The sequence below is a fragment of the Hippoglossus stenolepis genome, chromosome 5 (genome assembly GCF_022539355.2).
Source record: "Hippoglossus stenolepis isolate QCI-W04-F060 chromosome 5, HSTE1.2, whole genome shotgun sequence".
NCBI lineage: Eukaryota > Metazoa > Chordata > Actinopteri > Pleuronectiformes > Pleuronectidae > Hippoglossus > Hippoglossus stenolepis.
Genome location: NC_061487.1, coordinates 6226725 through 6249328, shown reverse-complemented (window position 1 = coordinate 6249328; position 22604 = coordinate 6226725). Strand labels below are relative to the sequence as shown.

The 22604-nt window shown below is 40.6% G+C and overlaps 2 protein-coding genes across 2 annotated transcripts; both read left to right on the top strand.

The window, feature by feature from the left end:
* Positions 1-9449: 9449 nt before the first annotated feature.
* Positions 9450-15482, top strand: zgc:172145 (Ferritin light chain, oocyte isoform-like). The gene is made up of 3 exons (XM_035157091.2): positions 9450-9828; positions 11267-11413; positions 14323-15482. Exons 1-3 carry the CDS (start codon positions 9658-9660, stop codon positions 14611-14613), a joined length of 609 nt encoding a protein of 202 aa, XP_035012982.1. The 5' UTR covers positions 9450-9657; the 3' UTR covers positions 14614-15482.
* A 2305-nt stretch (positions 15483-17787) lies between these two features.
* myod1 (myogenic differentiation 1) lies at positions 17788-21820 on the top strand. Its single transcript, XM_035157079.2, has 3 exons — positions 17788-18550; positions 19563-19644; positions 20120-21820. Exons 1-3 carry the CDS (start codon positions 17963-17965, stop codon positions 20338-20340), a joined length of 891 nt encoding a protein of 296 aa, XP_035012970.1. The 5' UTR covers positions 17788-17962; the 3' UTR covers positions 20341-21820.
* The last annotated feature ends 784 nt before the right edge of the window (positions 21821-22604 follow it).

Sequence of the window (22604 nt, the reverse complement as noted above, 5' to 3'; positions counted from 1 at the left end):
GAGTTCATGTCTGAGAATGGCTGCAGTGATCTGCAGTCAGAAGCATGTTGTTTTACACTAAACATAATCGTATTTACAATCATATTAACAACTGTTTGAGGAGAACTCACTAATGATAAGGAATAATTCTGAAGTAGCTCCAGAGCATTAACACAGCCCAATGCAACCAGACAGGTTTACAACATCCACTGCACCTACACTGAAGGTTATAACATTGATATGGTTTTAAATAAAACCTGAAAATCTTTTTCTTCGTTTGGTTTAAAAAGAAAAAACATCACTACTAAGTTTTTGACAGGGAAACAGGTGATATTTTAGTACCCTGACCCAAAAGACAGAAATAACTGCGGTTTCTGGGGAGTTCAGAGACCAGCCAAAGGCCAAGTGGAAAACAAACACACAGACACAGCTGGTGTGTCAAATTCACACACATTTCTCCCTGAACATTTACCTTCAGAAGAGGTCTTACTCCTCATCCATTGATTTAACTCGTTTTTTTATGTGTTAACTGGTGTCTGTTTCGTCAAACTCCGAGACAAACTGCCCACATTTCTGAAATGATTAACAGTATTTCAATAGAAAATCAATTTACTAGTAAAAATAGGCCTACAGTTAAATAATGAAGATCTCAGACATCCATTATTTTGAGCCACCTTCTAAAAGCCATTGAAAATTAGACTTTCACAGAGACACGTACACAGAGGATAAGTTGACTTAGCAGAACATAACTTCAGTGTTATACAGTAAAACCACAGATATCTGCACATAGTGTGAATATCATTACATATAATCTACATGCTGTTTACTTTGTTCAGACTAAACTCTGACTTCAGTCCACTAAAACAACAAGCCTAACAACTGTCCGCACAGCATAGATCTGCCTCCATAGCTAATCCACACCAGTGTGTGTGTGTGTGTGTTTGTGTGTAAAGTAATCTGCCACCAGTGCAGGACAATGTAGTCGTTGTAGTGTTGGTGGTTTACGGCAGGCAGCAGGTGTGAAGGCTGACACCTCTGCTGTCAGTCTCCACATTTTGGGTTTAATAAGTGCTTTGTGTGTGTGTGTGTGTGTGTGTGTGTGTGTGTGTGTGTGTGTGTGTGTGTGTGTGTGTGTGTGTGTGTGTGTGTGTGTGTGTGTGTGTGTGTGTGTGTGTGTGTGTGTGTGTGTGTGTGTCTGGTCACACATACAGTACAGTATTTATGAGCTCTGTCTTTTAAATACAACTTTAAAATGAATAACTTCACATTTTGGAAACTATTCTGTACAGATGTTTATGATATACTGTATTTATTCATTTTATAAATTTTGTATTTTAATCATTTGTAAAAACTTAAAAGAGTAAAATCAATCATCTTGTTAACATATATAGTTAAAATCCACCAAGATCTAAAAAGTATTTCATTAACATGTGACTTAAAACAGGATAAATACTAAATTTCGACTCCTCTGTAAAACAAACACAACACTGACACATGCACATGCAGGATACTGTAGCATGATGTTTACTGTGCAGACATGAGAGAAGCATCAGAAGAAATAAGTGCATTTCTCAAAATGTTGAACTATTCCTTTATCGTTATGGTGACAGTCTGGTCAAAGGGGTTAAAGGCGCTGACTGTGAAACTTTTGCATGTCATTCTGAATCTCCTCCCATTGCATGTCATCTATTCAACCTGAAATAGAAAATATCAATAATGGAATCAACTTTTGACTGATATTACTCAACCCCCCTTTAAATGCTTCTATTATTAGATGTGTGACTGTTTTGGGTTTTTTTTTACCTTGGTAACCTAGTAACAACTAAGTGAAGAAACTGTGATTAAAGGCATAAAGCTGATGGACAGCCTTAATGACCAACAGCTGTAAAGGTGAATGCTTACATCATCCAGAAATTGTGTTACATTCTATTTTATTTTTTATTCATAATGACTATTTTATTTGTCAACTGCATCCACTTAACTTTAACTCTGCCAGGTTGTGCAGATGGAGAAAAACAACAGTGTCTTAGTGTCTGTTGACAGCTGCAATGTCCATACACCAGTGTGTGTGTGTGTGTGTGTGTGTGTGTGTGTGTGTGTGTGTGTGTGTGTGTGTGTGTGTGTGTGTGTGTGTGTGTGTGTGTGTGTGTGTGTGTGTGTGTGTGTGTGTGTGTGTGTGTGTAGAGTTGACGGGTTGCTACAGTCCTCCAGAAGAAGACCTCCAGGGCCATGAATCAAAGTGTTCTGTCATCTGAAGCTCAACTGGGGGAGAAGATAAAAAGCAGTTTCAGGGTGTAAGAGCAGAGGAATATAAACTATGCAACAGTTTAGATAGTGAAAGAAAGAAGAACCCTCAAGTTTGTACTCTAGTTTTTGTTTCTGAGGATTCAGCCTGTGTGTCAAGTACTCTGCAAAAAACATTTACATCACCTAGAGAGTCAGAGAATTCAGTAATCTTACAAGTCAATGCAGGTCACACTGTAACACAGAGCCAATAAACCTGGGTCACATCAGGTTATACTTCTTTAACAACACAATTAGCAGGTTGTGGTTTTTTTAATGCAGGTGAATACGTTAAAAGAAGATTGACTCCTTTCCCATTGCCAATGGAGGAGTTTGTGTTTCTGTTTTCTTCCTGGTACGTCAGATTAAATGTCACGAAGGCAATAAAAACCTCTCTCTCATGCTCTCTCACCTCCCTATTTGTCGGGTTAGTGCGTTCACCTGGGTATCTCGTTTTCCATCTGTTTTGATCAGAACCGATAACAATTTGTGTCCACTGCAGATACATTTGACACGGGACTGAATGTTGATTTGATCCATTCCCATTGCAGACAAAAGCCAGATATTAGTGAGTGTTAGTGGGTTTGTTGACCAGTGGAAAAGGGGCTAGATATTACATTACATTACATTACATTACATTTCATTTAGCTGACACTTTTATCCAAAGCGACTTACAATAAGTGCATTCAACCATGAGGGTACAAACCCAGAACAACAAGAATCAAGAAAGTGCAATGTCAAAAAAAGCAAAACTACAAAGTGCTATAAGTAAGTGCCATTTAAGTGCTACTAAATTGTTAGTTTAAAATTTCATTCTATGTATAATCGGAATAGGTGTGTTTTTAGTTTTGCGGCGGAAGATGGGTAAACTTTCTGATGTCCTGATGTCCATGGGGAGCTCATTCCACCATTTAGGAGCCAGGACAGCAAACAGTCGTGATTTTGATGAGTGTTTAGCTCGCAGTGAGGGAGAAACAAGCCGATTGGCAGAAGCAGAGTGGAGTGAACGGGCTGGAGTGTAACGTTTGACCATGTCCTGGATGTAGACTGGACCCGATCCGTTCGCAGCACGGTACACAAGTACTAATATTTTGAAACAGATGCGGGCAGCCACTGGTAACCAGTGAAGGGAGCGGAGGAGCGGAGTAGTGTGAGTGAATTTAGGTTAAAGACCAGTCAAGCTGCTGCATTCTGGATGAGCTGCAGAGGTCGGATGACTCTAACAGGTAGACCTGCCAGGAGGAGTTACAATAGTCTAGGCGTGAGATGACCAGGGCCTGGACCAGAACCTGCACCGCCTTCTGAGTGAGAAGGGACGTATTCTCCTGATGTTGTGCAGCATGAATCTACAGGAACGTGTTGTTGCAGTAATGTTGGCGGTAAGGGAGAGTTGGCTGTCGAGTGTCACACCCAGGTTCCTAGCAGTCTGGGTGGGGGCTAACACGGAGTTGTCAAAGGTAATAGTCAGGTCGTGGGTGGGAGAGCCTTTCCCTGGAAGGAAAAGTAGTTCAGTCTTGTCAAGGTTAATTTTCAGGTGGTGTGCAGACATCCACTGAGAGATGTCACTCAGACAGGCAGAGATTCGTGCTGCTACCTGTGTTTCAGACTGTGGAAAAGAGAGGATTAGTTGGGTGTCATCAGCATAGCTATGGTAGGAAAAGCCATGTGAGTGAATGACAGAGCCGAGAGAGTTGGTGTACAGAGAGAAGAGGACGGGACCCAGGACGGAACCTTGAGGGACCCCAGTAGTGAGAGGACAAGGTTCAGACACAGATCCTCTCCAAGTTACCCGGTAAGTGCGGTCGTTGAGGTAGGATGAGAGCAGGGAGAGAGCAGAGCCTGAGACACCCAGTTCCTGAAGGGAGGAAATAAGGATCTGGTGGTTCACTGTGTCAAATGCAGCATATAGATGTAGGCTCAATGATAACTTATATTGAAATATAGGCTATGAATCAAGACTAGAATAAAAACAGTGTGCGTCATCCATCTGCATTAAAAAGTAATGTTTTGTATCCAAATATTTAATTTGGCTTTGACACTAGTGTCGCAATGAACTTCATTTCCTATTGCATTCCTATTGGTTGTCTAGTAGACGTGGGTCATAGTAAGTTGCTTAATTTCTGACACTGACTCTTTGAACCTCTCATAGTGCAATGTATTACAACCATTTTGGAACCGCAAGCAAGCATATCACCTTATTTCTTACAAGTTGGTCACCTTTCATCAGGGACAGCCCAAAATCATAGTGTATTCCCACCATAAGGGAGTAAATTAGATTGAGACTGTAATGGAAAAGTCCACTGACCAATGTCTTACTACTGTGATGAATGTCTTACTACTGTTTTGACTATTTTCTGTGCACTTAGCTAATTTCACCTCCTGTTGACCTTTATCTGTGCAACTGTGTGCTCGGTTTGATTCCTCTTTCTGTAGCAGTGATGCCAGTCAGCAAAAATTCCCTGTCTACTTTCTGTCTTGTTTCCTGTTTATCACATTGTGTAAAAACCCTCCTTTTTAACTACTCGTTGTTGCACTCTGAGCCACGTTGCTGACTGTGTAACCCTCCGCAGAGATAATAATTAAAACTCTAAGACAACTCCGGTCTGAGAAACTCATTATTTCAAATCTCATGATAAATTTCCACGACAAGACACTGCTGAGTTCCATAAACCCTGAACTCTTAGGGTAACAGTCGGCCAGTCAGCCATTGTGTGTCCCTCATTTACCCTTCTGAGCTCCATCTTCACTTTTCTTACGCCACAAGCAAAGGACCATAAACTGGCAACCTCAATAAAATGCATAACAAAATCACTTCAACGTCATAACTGTAATACATTATATCAGACATTCTCTCAATTTATAATTAACCGTATATGGGACTAACCTTGTGAGCAGTTAAACCAGTAGTGATGAGGCACAAACCAAACTAACCCCAGATGTGTGCACAATGTTCAGGTCATACAGCCTCAAAGTTACCAGCAGACCAACCTGGGCTAGTAGTCAGCTGCTAGTAGTTACCAACCTGTGCTGGAATCAATAATCACATTTGTATGCTAGCAAAGCTGATGTGTTATTTTTTTACCAAGATCCATAAATTATTCTCTGAGAAATCAATTAATAATGTTGAAAAAAAAAGGATAATGGGTTCTTCCTTGACCGATTCCACATATTTCATGGCATTTCATGTTTGGCTGTTTTTTGTAATTTTGCTCACAACAAACAAACAAACCAAAACACAACTTCCTTGGAGGAGGTGATAAAGAGCATTTAGCATCTATGTGATGAAATAGTGGATTACTGTGAAGGTTTGCTTCTGTGACATCTGATATTGTTTGTTTTCAAATAATCAGATGAGACTATGAATAAGATAAACCGATAACTAAGACGTGTCTTCATGATCTGATCATCACGTCAAATGATAAGAGATTTGTTCACATTCAGGTTGACACATCCTTTTTATGAGGAGACGGGAAGAGCAGAGCGTGACAGACAGATGAGACAGTAACAGATACAGGAGAGGTGAAGAGGAGAGAGTGTCAGAGTTAACCTAGTTTGTCACAGTTCACAAGGAGCTGTCGTCACACAACAGTATATGATACCAGGGTGAGTCCATTTTTTTACTCCTGTTACTACATAAAATATCAAAATTTTGTAAAAACAATTTTTTTTTCATTTTGATTCCATGTTGTTCTGTTCCACACACCTGAACAGAATCTTAGGTTAGAGCCCAGTGTCTCATGTCTAATAAATACCTTGTTTTGTTTTTTTTACCCAGCCCCTGGTGTTTCCATCTACCTATAATTCCACAAAATGTCTGTCGTATGTGGAATCTTGTGAACCATTCATCTTATCGGCTTCACACTTGGCATGAGTATTCTCAGTGGTCTAGAGAAGTGCAGTGTTGAATTTGGAAGTGTCATACGTTTAATATTGATAACATTTGAATAAACAGCAGAACAGTGCTCTGTAGCAGTCAGTGGGGCAGAAGGGCTCCAGCCTGTGGACCAAATTCAACATGCCTTCTTCTACTTCCCGATAAACTACAGCGGCGGTCAACAACTCGCCGCCTGCGGCCATCTGTCCTGCCAGATCATTTTGATAATTATCTTACCATATTGGACTGACACAGACAGTCACAGGTGTCGTAGGGGCAGATCTCCGTTATGACAACATCTTTCATAGAGTCACTTCCTCTTTAGCAAATAGTCTTTAAAGAAAATGGCTCAAATCTCATTTTGTTACTGCCATGCTTTGTACAGAGCTTTCATTTGGAAAAGTGACCTTGGGTCTAAGGATTGTGTTGGTAGCTTAACAGACCGTTGAAATAGCCAACATGTAATGTATGAAAATAATCCAGCAGTTACTGTAAGTAAATCATTCGTTGCACATAAAGACTGTATATGAAAAACTCCATAACGTCCATCACGCACATAATAAACCAGCTACATTATATTGTAGGTCTGATTGAGGAGGACCCCCATGAAAATAAATCATTCTTAGCATTTCCACAGGCAAGCAATGTTCCCATTACGTACAGGTATGTTTAGAACAGACACTGCACTAGTAAACCTAATGCAAATGTCACAATACTGCAGCACTGTCACATCATAAAACTTTTTTTATCCACATGTCTTCCTGCTCTCGGAGTTAAGAATTAAAAACAACATGTTTTACTTTTGATTTAGAGAACTCCATAGGCAGCAGAAACCCATCAGGGTGGATGATGTGTGACAGCAGCAGAGCAGGGCAGGAGCACAGATGGATGTGTCGCAGTATCCGGTCCTCTGCCAAGCTGGCCTCCTGCACAGCTTCACCTGGTGGAAGGTGACTGACCCCCTGCAGTGTGTCTGTAATCTGTTACAGCAAAGTCCAGCCCAGGTGATTACTGAAGCAAGGGGGGTCGTGTCAAGGGTTACAGTCGCCCTTTCTTCCCTCCTGGACCAGTTGACCCCCCGGGGAGCCGCCAGCCCCTCCCGTCACTCATCCTGCCTCGAGGAGCTGAGCTGAAACAGGAGTGGAGGAAGAACCAGGGGTCAACACTGAACCAGAGTCCACTGAGGAGAAACGACTGATGACGGCCAGCTGATCAGTGACAGAGAGAAGACAGGAAGGTTCATTAGTGGCAGCGGATGATCTAACGTCACTATCATAACTACTTAAATCATCAAAAACTATTATTATTACTGTTAATCAGCGTATTACCTGACGGTAACCTGACGGTTTCTTGTTCATTTGGATAAAAGCTGTTTAGATTCAGTAGGGTTTTAGAATGTCTGCTGTCTTGGCTGATCTGGAATAAATAAATAAATGTGCCACACTAGCTTATACAGTAGTCTATTTAGATCTCTGGTGTAGAATAACCCCACTTAGCAAATATGCTGATCAGAAACAGCAGTACAATGTAAGTGGCCATTTTGGTTTAAATGGAAGGGATCTAGGTGTTCATGTGTTTTAGTCATATGTTGTGGTGGAGCAGCGAGACTTCTTACAAACACTCAACGTAGGGAACATTTCACATCAGTCCTGAACTGCACTGGCTCCACTTAAGAATTCAGATTTTATTGGTCACTGGTAAATCACTAGATGGTCTGGCTCCGCTTTACATTTCAAAATATTAAACCCCTTACTCTGCTCCAGGAACACCGAGATCACATAATCAAATGTTGTAAAAAGTCCAATAATCCAGACTTTAAACGAAGGGGATCGTGCTTTAGCTCCTACACTGAGGAACAAACCCACCCTCAACATCAGACCATGCAGAGTTAGTGCCACAGTTTAAAAAGTGGTTTAAACCTCACATATATAGACCAGATTATTTAGAGTTTATATTTTTTATTGTCTTTTAAATGTTGTATTTTATTGTTTTAAATAGTGCAGTGCTAAACTTGCATGTTCTCTTGTTCTGTGTCGATGCTCTGGAGCTTTACTTGAGTCTTCCTCAAACAGTTCTACAACATAATCACCTTTTTATTGTTTGTGTGCTGGATGTTGTGTCAGTCCATTTGTCTCAGTCCAATATGGTGACAGAACTCAATTTACTTGAAGTTGACAACAAAATTTTCCCATCAGTCAGTCCTCACTGGAGTGTATTTTGAAACAAGGGCAAAATAGCGGACCAATATGGCGCCCAATACTGGACTCTCTATAGAGCGGCAGCACAAGCCCGTCAATTTCCCCTCTACTTCAAGCGATGATTATATAGATCACCTCTCGACTGAAACAAAACAAATATACAAGAACAAACTGCAAGTTTTGGGCACTTGAGACCCACACGCATCACCAGCAGCAGTAATCCAGTTACTAAAAACATGGACGTCCCTGCCTGAGCTCCACTTTGGATATGTTTACCTATATCTTGTGGAGAACCCTCACCTTATACCACCGCCGGGATGAAAACCCACAAAAGTACGGACGGTTCGAATTAATTTCGATCTGGAAGGGTCAATAATCGTGCCTGAACAGGGAGAAGGGTGTAGGGATATTCCCTACACTCCCTGTTCACTGTCGATCTGAATGCAGCCATGTTTAACTTGGTCCACAGACTGAAAGCACACTGCCCCACCCCCACAGCGCTTCAATTTGTACCAATATTGAAGGTAACGAGTCCAAAATGCACCAAACTCTGCAGACAGACAGTCAGACAGACTGATAGATGTATGTTCAACTAGCTTTTCTTATTGTTCCGTTGTTGTTCTTTTATCTCCGTTGTTTTATGGCACTGCTGCGTATGATCTGACTTTTCCATGATTTGCTAGCTTTGCACTTATAGCCTGTTTTATTTTGTGAATCACCTTGCAACTCTGGTTTTGGACTGTGCTAGAAATAACGTTTATTATTATTATTTATTTTTTTAAATGGATGCTTACAATGAACCGGTCCCTCAAGAGGCACAAATTATAATCTCATTGGGGCCTGCAGGACTGAGCAGGTTAACTCTTCAGTGGAGTCACAAGTCCTCTTAATGAGATGAAGAAAATCAAGTCAAAAGAAGGGACATGCTCTTCTATTCTGTTTCTTATCTGAAAACTTTACAGTAAATCTGAGCACTGTGACCTCTCAAGTAAAACAGAATAAATCAAACAGGAGACTGATGGCTCCATCACTGGTTCTTTTGATAAGACTTTTGCACTGCACTGTATAATATTTCCTGTTTTCATGGCTGCAGCTCAGACGCCCCGGATGAACTTGAGCAGCTGACCGGGAAACAGTCGACGCGTGCGGGCTAAATTTATCCTCCGCTGGGGCTCAGGTCTGCGGGAGAAAGACGCGCTGCTCCTGCTCTTTTTCCGCAGGCGTGAGTTCATCACCTGGATCTGTATGCGTATGACCCTCCGCAGCCTGTCATCGTAGCCCGTCCCAGTGAAGTGCCAGCGCTCTGTGTGTCCGGGTGGGGACATGGCAGAGCCCCCAGGGAAGAAGCTGAAGAGCAGCCTGCCTCAGTGCACAGCGCACCCGAGCTCCGAGGGCAGCAGCCGGGTCAGGCAGAACCTGCCCGCCGCCGTGGAGGAGGCTCTGTGCGGCGTGAGCGGCCTGATGTGGGACGGAGCGTACAAACTGCAGGCTCTGGTAGGAGACACACCCGTCCTCGTGAAGGCTGCTCTGCTGCGGGGGACACGTCCGATCCTGTACCACTGTCAGAAGATCTCTGTTCTGTCAGAGGACCGTGGCTGGGATTTTTACCAAAATAGAAACAAAATATATATAAATAAATACGTATGAGTAAGATCAAATGCAAAACAGAAACACTTTCCCTCCAGTATCTCTAAATATTGTGATTTAACGAAAAGTTATTTTAGCCCATCCCATTTTATTCGTAAAATGTGAAAGCAACAATAATGTTCTCAGCCACCAGTTGATTAGATTGCTTTTCTTACTAAAGTTGTTGTTTAATATTTTTTTTCCTAAACAAAATTGCATTCATCTCACAATAATTAAATGAAATTCAACCCCTTGGATAAGAAAAAGGGAAAAGACGTTCCTAACCTCTTCTCACTTCCCCTCTGAACATTTGCACACACTTCCTTATTCAAATCCACAAGGCCTCAAACGTTCCGTTGTGGTGGGGACTTTGCTCAATGATCCATAGTAGTATGAACGTGATTATGTGAAACAAAAACAAATATTAATATATTATGAATAATTCTATTTGATACAAATAAGTGCCACATTTAATTTAAAAACAGTTTTTGAGTTATGTTGTACAGGTTTATTGATGTGATATGGTTTCATATTGCACAGACAGAATATGAACAGGCTGGATAGTTTGGATTAGTTATAATCTCTAGGCTGGTGTAAGGGGCCCCTGTTGATGGGGGTGAAGAAGGGGTGAAGAGAGGGGAGGACAGGAACAGTTGTGTAACCATCAAATTTAAGCTGTGACAGACTGGTTGTTACAATGAAAATAATAAAAGTGATATTTAATGATGTTATAATAATAATACAAATAATAATTCTGTTTATCTCCACGAACACTTGAGGTTTTAACGTCCTTGGTAAACTCACAAAAATGATGAGGAGGGACACACAAGACACGACATGTTCCTTCGACAAAATCCAAGAGCAGAAGGTCCAGAGGATGGTGGACATTTGGATTCAGCCTATGAGACATGAGCCAGGGAATGGTGCATAGTTGGTATACTGAGTGAGCAGCAAAGGACATACTGGTTCTGTCCTTGAGATTCAGTCATGTGGAGGTTTTATTTCTGAGAGTCTGTCGACCAAGGCACCTTTTCTTTTCGACATATTCAGTTTGAACAGGGCTTTAGTTTTTGCTATAATCCCTTTCAGCACATATAGTAACTTTTGATCAGTGCAGCATTAAGTCTGTCTAATATCAAGTCACTGTTATGCTCATGAATATTTGTAAAAGAAGGACCAAAAACACAAGTCACAAGTGCGGGAGTGTGTCTATAAATGTTAAAGAAAGAAAGAAGTCTGAGTACATGGGCCGTGTGAGTGTCACTCTGAGTGTGTCACTGTGAGGCCTTTGTTTTGTCTCCTTCAGGCCAGTGTGTTTGAGAGGGATGACGTTGCCCTGCCTCGTGTAGCTGCTTTCTTCCACCAGGAGGCGCTGAAGCAGCAAGCTGAGGCCGAGGCTATGCTGGGCTACCTGGCTGAGAGGGGGGGCAAATACTGCGGCAAAGACATCCAGGTGAGAAGTGTCAGGAAGGAAGAGTTTGTTATTATTTTGAACCATTGTTCCATCAATGATGTCAAAAGATCAAATCAAAAAGGTTTCCGATACAGTAACTCGAGATTTAGATTTTCAGCCCTAATATGGAAACCATCCGAGGTAGATTCACCACAAGCTATAACATTGTGAAAAAATGCTAAATGCTTCTGTAGAAGCCACGAGTCGCAGCCAAATCCAATACAATTGAAGTCAATCGCAACCTCTTCTTTAGACGTAATAAAACGACAGAAAAAACATAATATATGCCTCCATCCATGGTGTCATCCACACGAGCATTCTTCACATTCATATACGACTTGAAACGGTGTCATTTACACCGCCTTTTAAGCCTTAGTGTCCTCTGATAGCCTCTGAGGTGTGTTCACGGACCCTCTGGCACACCATCGTGTGGCTACGTCCGCTAGCATCAACACTTCCGGGTGTGGACATTTAGGCTTAAAACACGGTTACACAAAATTACACTACACTACTTACTACACAAGGTTACTACACTATAATTAACGCTAGACATACATACAAGATACAAATGACAATATATAACTACACTGTTCTTTGCCTTTTCTGTTTACCGATATATATATATTTTGCTCTAGTCACCTCGTAGCTGGTCGACCTGGTTCCAGGCTCAGACTCTTTTCATAAGGATTTTTTTGAAACGTCAATGGAGGAAATTAATGGGAAATGAATATCTTAAATTTCGTAAATAGTTAATTAATCCAATAGTTTTCACCATGAAACTTTCCCAAATGATTACTTACATTCCAAAAAGTGTATTACAAGTTTTCGGATGTTTTATGTGAAAGTCCTTTGTAAAGAAAAAATATTAATATGTGTTATAAAATTGAATTGATTTGTTGTGGCTAGATTAAGCAGAATGGCTCTGTTCGGGAGGCATTCTTTTTACCACCCACCAGTAGGGTTGTGTTTTAACCCCTGTTAGTTGGTAGGTTGGGTGGTTGTTTGGTTGTTTGGTTGGTTGGGTGGTTGGTTTTTTTTCTTGCTTGCGCAAAATTTGGTGGAAGAATGGGACATGGACCAACTCATAAAATGTTGCCTCAGATCTTGGCAAAGAAGAAGAAGATGCAGGAATTATTTCATCACTTTCTTGGACATTGTGACATAGGGCATTTGTTTAACATTTTCACCAGGAAATGAAACCAGGTTAATGAAAAACAATCAGGCACATTAAGCGAACTGAAATCTATGAGTGTGCGTAAACACTATGTTTTAGTTGGTTGATAGGTTATCTTGTTTCTTAGCTTATACTGTTGGGTTTGACATCTATAACAAGACGTCATTTATTTCCAAGATGCATGTATGCTTCGTGGGTAAAATATTTAACTGTAAAGTAACCAGTCGTTCCAGCTGTTGGGTAAATGTACTAGTATTTTATAAATGGTACTTAAGTGCAGTGTTTGAGTAAGTGTACTGTGTAACACAGAGGTTAGTCAGAGGTCAGGGTCAAGAGCATCTGTTGTCCACAGACACTTCAGCTGTGTGGGGGTGGGCTCGTCGGAGGCGTGCAGATGATCTGCTGTGAAGAGCTGATTTGTGGATCCATTTTGAGACAAAATTTATGATTTGAACTTTATCTGAGGGACAGAAGAGCTTCAGTCTGTAACTGCCTTCTCGTTTTACACCACCAGCAACCTCATGTTTCCCCTTAAACGTCCCATCATGAGGATTTATTTTTCCTCCTGTGCTATCCGTCATTTTGTCAGAGCAGGTGTCTCTCTGTCTCTCTGTGTCTCTTTTTTTACTCCAAATGGCAGAGATCTCATTTTGGAGCGAAGCACTTCATTTGGGCCGACACAGGAGTGGGTGAGGGGGCTGGGTTAAGATACCAAGAGGCCAGAGGAGAAGGGAGAGAGGGAGGGAGGTTAAACCCCTAAAGACCTGCCCCTGGCTCTGGCCGTAAGCCGGTCGGGGTGTACACCCCCCCCCCCACCAGTTCCGGAAAATTGGCGAGATTAATGCTGCGGCAGAGACTGTGGCCGCTGATGGTGTTTCCAGATGGCCAACAGCTTCGGCGGTGGCACTGGCGCGTCGCAGCGTGGCCTCCGACCACCGCCCCAGGTTTATGAGTCGTGTAAAATCGTTTCAGGACTGAGGCCCAGGCCAAGTCAGCAGCATTTTGGGACACCTCGTTATCCGTCTCTCTAGTGCAGTGTACCTAAGACAACACAATGTCTCAGAGTCCTTTACTGCTCAGCTTGATTCAGCCTCACACTCCATTTCATGCAGTTACAGTTTGAAGCATCCTGTTGATTTGTGCATCCTGGCAATTTTATTTTGAAGTCAAACAAATTACATGCTTTGTGTTTACCACTTCAAATACGATCAGGAAACAAATCTAATCATGATGAGATTCATTAACACTGCACTAGAAGTAAAAGTGGGTCAAATGGTTTTCAATTTTATTGTCACTTATAAAGAAAGTCTGTCAACCTGCATGTTTTCAGTGCAGCATGAGAAAAAATAAAGTTTATACTGTTTAAACGTCTGCAGGTATGTCGTAGCTGCATATCCTACCTTGTAGCCTGCAGTTCACCTCCCTGGGAGTGTGACTCACAACTCACACTCCTTCAGCCTCAGTCAGTACAGTGGTCGTATACGTGATCGGCTCAGTTTCAGTCTCCATTGTTTGAATTCCATACACAGAAACTCCAATGCCAACATTTGTCTTTTAATCTTAAGGTTGCACAAGTAATCTATGGGAGGATTGGGAAGCTCCAGTGCTAAAACCTACTGAATCTGTCAATTGACCATGACATTTAAAAAAAATGTACTTGTTTGACAGATGAGGTTTGTCCAGAAAGTGATAACGTGAAATCTTATCGTGGCATTTGTGTGTCTTTGATTGTCAGAAGCCGGGCTGTGAGGCGGTCTGTGCCGTGTTACCAGCTCTGGAGCTGCTGCTGCTCCAGCTCAAAGAGGAGGCCGGCGTGCTGGTGGAGCTGAGCCAGCTGGCCCGCGAGCACGGGGACCCGCACACCGCCAGCGTTGTGAAGAGCCACTTCTTGGCGCCGCGGGTTGACCGTCTCAAACTATTAGGCGACCTGCTCACCAGTGCCCGTCGGATCGGCTGCACCAGTGACCAAACGAGAGGGTTTGGGGAGTATATCCTGAATGAGCTTCAGGAAGAACTCACCAGATGATGGATCTGCTTCACCTTAAAGGGAGACATAGCTGGTATACTGTATGATACTCGTCTCCTCTGAATAAAAATCGGACATATTGTGTGATATTTCAGGAACTGCATTTGGGTCCAGATGAAAATAATTTTCATCTCTCTGTGTTCAGTGCAGAAATATGTCCAGAAGGTGTTTAGCCTAGCTTAAAGCAAAGACTGAAAGCAGGGGGGATTGTTAGCCTATCTCCATAAAAGTTGAAAAATGTATATCCATGCCAAATTTTATTAATAACATTCCTTATATACATATTGTTGGCTCTATCGTGTGATAGCTTGGGTTAACCCTAAGTGAATATAATGTAAATTTCTCCACGTTTTTTATATTAAGACTATATATTTTTCACACTATCCTTTGAGGAATTTTAACTACAAAACCTTTTAACCGACAAACATTGAGACAGCAGCTAACTTCAATGGCAGCTTTGGCAATTATTTTTGAATCTTAGATTTGTAGTTGCATTTTGGATGATAATAACCAGGCCCTGTACACAAGGTTTAGTTTTACTTAATAATTCAGAGAACTATGAATGTTTCCCAAATGTATTTATAGCCAGTTGCGAAGGGACAATACAGGGTTCTGCTACATGTAAACTGCTACTCACATCTTTGCTTGTGAATGTGTGTATTCCAACAGATAAATTACTTTTTTTTATGATTTATCCCCAGTGTATTTACTTTTTAATCATAAACTCTTGTTTCTTGACTTTTTATTATTTCGACAGAGCTTCAGAAGCCCGAATGTATTGAAGAAGTTTGTTGTACACCACTGCTGACTTGATTCTCAATAGGTTCAGACTTGTTGTGCAATTTATAATAAAGTGGAAGTGGAAGCAAGTGTGTTCATCAGTGTTTTCCCTCATGTTTTACCGTAACTACAAGTCATTTGACATTTTATACATTTATTATTTTATTATTATTATTAAATGTCTTAGTTATGCATAAAAAAGTGTGTTGAACTTAACATTGAGATAACAAAAACATTATTATGAGCAAAAAGCATCCACAACTTTTGATTGTTAGTTGTTAGTTATTTAGTTGTCAGGGGTGAGGCCTTGCGTTAAAAGGCCTGTCAGTCAATTTGAAGTGATAGCGATAATCCTATGAGTGGAGGGTTTGAATACTGTGTGCGACATCCACAGAGCAGAGCTTCTAACCATCTGTCACTCCTGACTGGCACAGGTCGAGTGGTTCGTTTATAAGGGGTCTGCAGTGGGTTCAGTGCGCTGCTCTGCAGCGCCCTCCAGCTGCAGATCACCGCTGCTGCAGCTGCACGACACCGATCTGCAAAGTTTGCTGCATGTTCAGTGAAAATCACAAGTCTGCTTGTAAACGCGTGTGGATGGTGGGTGCTGTGCTGACAGCTGAGAGCTGCAGGCCGGGGAGGAGGAGCTCAGTGGATCTCTCTGACTGCACACACACAAAGACACAAACACTCAGGTCTAAAATTAAACTCAATGTCATTTCCACTTGATTACCAGGCTCACACTTTCATGCAGTATTAACACTCTTTAAAAATGGCGTTTGGCTGTGTGAAGTCATTGCATATGATCAGTGGCCAAAGGCATTTCAGCTTAGTTTGGATGTGAGATGTTCCTCCACATATGAAGCAGCTCTGACGTCACAGTCTGAACTGAGGAGGATCCTAAACTCAAAAAGAACGTGTTTTCGTTCCAGTTGCGATTAATAGAAATGCATTTACAATTAAATCCTTAAGCTAAATAACATTAGCAGAGCTAAAACGTCCCGTTTGTCTGTTCTCCACTTGTATTAGATGTGAATGTAAGATTATAATTTTTATGAAATATAATTATAGTGTTTTTCTTTATCCCTTTAAAATGCTTCAGTGTGTAAGATATAGGTGACATAGATATGATGGGAGAAATTGAATATAAAATAATCCATAGTGACGTTTTCACTAGTGTGTTTCATCTAAATTCTACAAATCTCTGTTTTCTTTACCCTAGAATGGGCCCTTTCTATTTTAATACTTAATATTTACACCAGGAGCGGGTCCTCTCTATGGAGGCAGCCATGTTTTATACTGAAGCCCAGACTGGACAAACTAAACAGCTTTTGAATTTTTATGACAACTGAATGCTGCAGGTTCTCTTTCATGTTTGGAAGGGGAGGGGGAGGTGAGGGGTGATCAGCTGCAACATGCAACTTCACCACTACATTTTACACACTGAACCTTTAAAGTTTGATTCAACTTTAGCTTATTTGACGTAAACTTTAGGGTACATTATTTAGTATTAGTAAATAATAAAAAAGGTAAATACATAAAAAAAAAATGTTTAAAACATATCTGCTACAATGATGATAATTTCATAGCAGAGTTAACACGTGTTTTCATATAAAATCCTGTAAATTAACACTTTCAAAGCTAAATTATTTTTAGTGTATTTTGAATGTATAAAAAAATTAAAACATATATCTTTAGACTGCCTTTAAATGCTTAATGGGGGTTACACTAAAATAAGATTTAGGATTAGGTTATATGCCTCCTATTACTTAAGTTTTATTTTTGTTCGTTTGGTTACATGTACTTATTTAGCCCACTTTATTTTTACTAGGTAGGTTTATAGATTTAAGTTTCAATTTTTAAACGACATGCTGTTTAAAAAAAAAAAAATCAAACAGCCAAAAAAATTGGGTTTATTTTATCCATCACATTTCATCAATGTAAGAAAAGTTAATTTGTTAAATTATGTTTATTTCTTTACAGGAAAACAATTCTTTAAAAAAGATTGCAGCATTATACATGAAAATATTATGTATTAATGAACAACTACATTTACATTTACCCAATTTCCCACCCGGTTGAATAAACTATGTCTGATTCTGAGGAATAATAAATTGTATTAGAGAAATCTATAGTTAAAACAAACAGTGTTGTACTGTGCTGTGATGGTAATAAGCACGTTATGTGTTCTCAGTATGAAGCAGTCCACATGTGTGTGTCCCCCCCCACCCCCACTGTGTGCAGCTCACATCACCCTGCTCTGTTAGGGGTAATTGTACACTAATTACCGTGAAGTTGTAAACCCCTCCCGCTGGCCGCTGATTGGTCAGACCCCAGTGGACATGGTCGCCCGGTCCCCGCCCCCCCGGGTGCCCCAGGTATAAGTTGGTCCAAGTAGACAGCTGAGGGGACACACCAGTCTGTGACAGGACATAACATTCCCCCTGAAAACACTCAGCCTGCACCACTGTCTTCTGCCAATTCTTCTTCTTCTTGCTTTCGTCTCTGTCTCAAGACTCCCTGTGTCTCCCACTGGATTTGTCTTCTTCCTTGGTGTGCCGGGGACTGAACCATGGAGTTGTCGGATATCTCTTTCCCCATCCCCGCGGCTGATGATTTCTATGATGACCCCTGCTTCAACACCAGCGACATGCACTTCTTCGAGGACCTGGACCCGCGGCTGGTCCATGTGGGCCTGCTGAAGCCGGACGACTCCTCCTCTTTATCCTCATCCTCCCCTTCCTCCTCCTCCTCCTCGCCGTCCTCCCTCCTGCACATCCACCACCACGCCGAGGGGGAGGACGACGAGCACGTCCGCGCCCCCAGCGGGCACCACCAGGCGGGCCGCTGCCTGCTCTGGGCCTGCAAGGCCTGCAAGCGGAAGACCACCAACGCGGACCGGCGGAAGGCGGCCACGATGCGGGAGCGCCGGCGGCTCAGCAAGGTCAACGACGCCTTCGAGAACTTGAAGCGCTGCACCTCGGCCAACCCCAACCAGCGGCTGCCCAAGGTGGAGATCCTGCGCAACGCCATCAGCTACATCGAGTCCCTGCAGGCGCTGCTGCGCGGCGGCCAGGACGACGGTTTCTACCCGGTGCTGGAGCACTACAGCGGGGACTCAGACGCCTCCAGCCCCCGCTCCAACTGCTCCGACGGCATGGTGAGTTCAGGGACTGACAGGTGTGACTCAGGGGGAGTGGGTGTGCGCTTCGACTGGATGTAATATGTCCACGAGTTTCTCCAGCGAGTCTTTACGCATGGACGTGTTACTCTCTTTTTGTTAGCCCTGGTCGTTATTTGTATTTACTGTTGAAATATGTCTTCATATTTCCGTTAGCTCTGACCACACACTTCCCACGCGTTGACCTACAGCCACACGGAGGTTTTCAAAACCCCGTGTAAAATACATTAAACCACACAAGCCACTGTTTTCAACACCTTTTACGCACAGTACAAGTTAGACGCCCTTCTTCATAACTATGTAGTTATCTGTCATTTGCGTCATAAGGGGATCAATCCTTTCGTTTCACAGCACACACGGTTTTCTTTTACTTCAGTAGCTTTCCCTCACGATTAAAATACAGAAAGAAATCGTCACATCACACATTTAATTTAAACACCCACATGTTTGTATTTCGTTAGAGCGTTAATAGGACACATGTTACAATACATAGCAACCGCTGACTTTCTTTGTTAAAAGTGGTGTTTTATTTTATCTATGTTTTTTTTATTTTATATTGCAATTAAATGTTAAGAAAATAATTTGAAGAGGGGCATAGATTGAACAAAATGTGAAACGTGTTTAGACGAATTTAACCTTTTAATTTCGGGTTCTGACACATGGGACTGTAGATAGACCTCGTTTTGTCATTAGTTAATAATAAGTTAATACGATGAGTAATTTTTCGTTTCATTTCAGGAAAACTAAACCAAAATTTTTTTTTTGAAAAAGACAAAATACTTCAAATATTTATAATTCTCTAGGGTTTCTGTGCTAAATGGGAATTATTCTACCTTTTTGTTTCTCACTTAACCTTTGGTAGTGTCTTCATATTATTTCATTATTATCTAATGAAATGATTTATTTTGTCAGATTATCCCTGTGTGTGTGACTGGAGCTTAAATATTGTGGAGAGTCCTCCCTGAATCTGTGTCTCTGTTTCTTCCTTCAGACGGATTTTAACGGGCCGACCTGTCAGTCCAACAGGAGAGGAACTTATGACAGCAGCACTTATTTCTCCCAGACTGCAAACGGTAAGAATCCACAGAGCAAAGGGCCATAACCAGCTAACAGGCCACTTATAATCACTAATTCAAGTAATGAACCACTTCATTCATCTCTGTTAGTAAAACTGAAAAAGCTCATGAGAAAAGACACTAAACACACCAGGTTTCCAAAGCTGAATTCTTTAAAGCCTGCAAACTTAAAGTAACACGGAGATTAGTCTGATATGTACTAGATTGTGTTATTGTTATTATAACTGTCATCCTAAATTTGAGATATTCAATTATGGGACAAAATTTGTTTGAGATGAACTAATTTTTGAACAGATTCTTTTTGTTTGTTTGAATTATCACTGTAGGCTGATTTATAAATCAGTTTAAGTAAGATTTTGTTGTTTTTGCAAGTGTCCACATTTTAGTTATGTTGCATTAAAACTAATTGAACCCACATTTTTAATGAAAACATAACTGAAGTATTAACTCTAGTTTTTGGTTCTATCTGCAGGTGGTCAGAAGAGTGACCGCAGATCGGTGGTCTCCAGTCTCGACTGTCTCTCCAGCATTGTGGAGCGAATCTCCACTGACAACAGCAGCTTGATGCCGGCTGCGGAGGGGCCTGGGTCCCCGCCAAGCGACCAGACGGGGGAGACAGCAGCACCCGGACCCCCTCGGGTCCCCTCTCCGACTGCCAGCCAGGACCCCAACCTGATCTACCAAGTCCTATAGACCCTCAAACCTGGGACAATTCACATCCTCTCACACAGTCCACTCCTACAAATCAGATCTTTACACACACACACACACACACACACACACACACACACACACACACACACACACAAACACAAACAAACACACACACACTGAAAGTGATGTTATAGCGACTGAACTGATTCTTAACACCCTGTTTGCATCACATGTTAAGATTTTATAGTTTTCTCAACATCCCTCCACATCTGCTTTTATTTCCTTAAGTCAAAATATGGAAGCTCATTCTTGTCAAAAAAAAGGAAAAGATGAGTGTGAAGGTTTATTAGTAGTTTATCATTTAAAAAGTGAAAAAAGTAATCTTTAGCCACTTCTCATTCTCAATCAACAAACAGAGTTTAATATTTTATAGATCTCATTTATAGATTTAATATACACTGAGCATGCTCCATGCATTGATGAAGATCATGAGACATAATAAGCTCTTAAGACAGGGCTTACAGAGCAAACAAGTTTATTCTTAAATCTTGATTCAATAGCTGTAAAATAAGGAATGATAAAAATAACAGCTCCATATTTAAGTATCAAATAATAATTGCAATTATATTGTAAATATTAATTACAAGAGAGACCGTCTCAATTGTTTTGTCATGTCAACTTATAAGATAGTGGATTTTCTTCAAAATACAATAAGTGACAGAAATGCAAAAATGTGAGTGGAGATGCATAGCCAGTTGTTATGTTGACTCCATATAAAATGTGCATTGTTTTTTGTGGCAGCAATGACTTTCCATAGTTGAGCATATTTGTCCCACAGATTCCCCTTCCTGGTAATATAAGTGGACTAGACTGGAGCTCAAACCACTTGAATGCTGGAAAATGTAGTTTTTGCAAACATTTCTTGATTGATTATTGTTGTATTTTTTTATTTTAAGTTATGAAAACACTATTTTAAGGCTCAGCTGGGTCATTCAGATAGATTTTTCTTCCTTTCTGTGTGTAGTCTATTTGATGGACGGAGGCCAAAAACCATCCATTTACATTCCTCCACATTCGTCCATCTGAAGTTCTAACTGCACCAGCTGTTCAATTCCCTCAGGAAAAAAAGAACTACAATTATTATATGATTTATTTAAAAGATACCAGATAATACAATAGATATCTGTAGTAAAACTTTAATACTTAATAAAAAATACTACTACAGACACTTAAAGCCCTCAGATTAGACGAATAAAGTATTAGAGGAGTAAACGTAGTGTTAAATGGATTTCGTTTATCATTTTCATTCACTGCAGCGGAGGACCATTTTTCTGTTTCTGTACATATTATGTAAATAAGAGCTGATTTGTTCCAACTGAAAGTATTAATTATGTATTTAATGTTTCTGTCTGTATGTGCTTCTGTTTGTTGTGAAAATGTTTAAACTTTATATTTATACATCTGAAAACTGAGTGACAGTCTAATGACAAATAAATGAACCTGCTTATTTATACAAAAACATGTTTTGAATGTACATTTATTGAATGATTGTGTGCTATTTAGTCCTATGGATTATTCATTATTTTTATTTCATACATACAGGGTAATTTTAGTGCATTAGATTTTGTTCTGCATTTAGGCTACATACAGATGAGACATTTCATAATTGTAACCTTTATAAACAGTAACTGTAGCTATGATTTTAATTTAAATGTAATGATGGTTTTTACATAGTTATCCCCCATTCATTAACTCTCTTCATTTAATATTATTACAACATATCCTAACTATGTTTGATCTTTTTTCTTTTACAAATATATATATATATATATATATATAATTTTATTTATAATTTATTTATCTTGCTTGTAAGAACAGCTTCACAATTTAAGTCTATGATTATGTTCTGCACCCGTCACAAAGGAAACATTTCAATATAAGAGTTGAATAATTGATTGCATTAAATGTAAGTAAAGGTGCAGTTATCAATGGTTGCTATATTGATATAAAATTATATGTATTTACTCTATATCTTAAAGTTGTAAATATGATAATCACCACATTATGATACACAGACACTATCAGCTTTTAGGTCATTCTCCACAAGCACTATAAAACTCTGTCTTCAACAAGAGGCCGTTGAAACATCTGGTCACAGACTCAAAGATCAGCAGCGCCATCGTGTGACCGCTCAGAAAACCTGCAGGTATTTCTGTTCCACATGATCCACGGTTCAAACCCAAAAACTTGTTACATGATTAGTTTTGCTGTGAAAGTTACAAAAATGTCTAAATCTGACGATT

Bases quoted from the DNA above. Each gene is read 5' to 3' on its own strand.
- zgc:172145 (XM_035157091.2), top strand. From the start codon at position 9,658: ATGGCAGAGCCCCCAGGGAAGAAGCTGAAGAGCAGCCTGCCTCAGTGC. The intron at 9,829-11,266 runs GTAGGAGACACA...TGTCTCCTTCAG, and splicing joins CGTACAAACTGCAGGCTCTG to GCCAGTGTGTTTGAGAGGGA. The intron at 11,414-14,322 runs GTGAGAAGTGTC...TTTGATTGTCAG, and splicing joins ACTGCGGCAAAGACATCCAG to AAGCCGGGCTGTGAGGCGGT.
- myod1 (XM_035157079.2), top strand. From the start codon at position 17,963: ATGGAGTTGTCGGATATCTCTTTCCCCATCCCCGCGGCTGATGATTTC. The intron at 18,551-19,562 runs GTGAGTTCAGGG...TTCTTCCTTCAG, and splicing joins CCAACTGCTCCGACGGCATG to ACGGATTTTAACGGGCCGAC. The intron at 19,645-20,119 runs GTAAGAATCCAC...TTCTATCTGCAG, and splicing joins TTTCTCCCAGACTGCAAACG to GTGGTCAGAAGAGTGACCGC.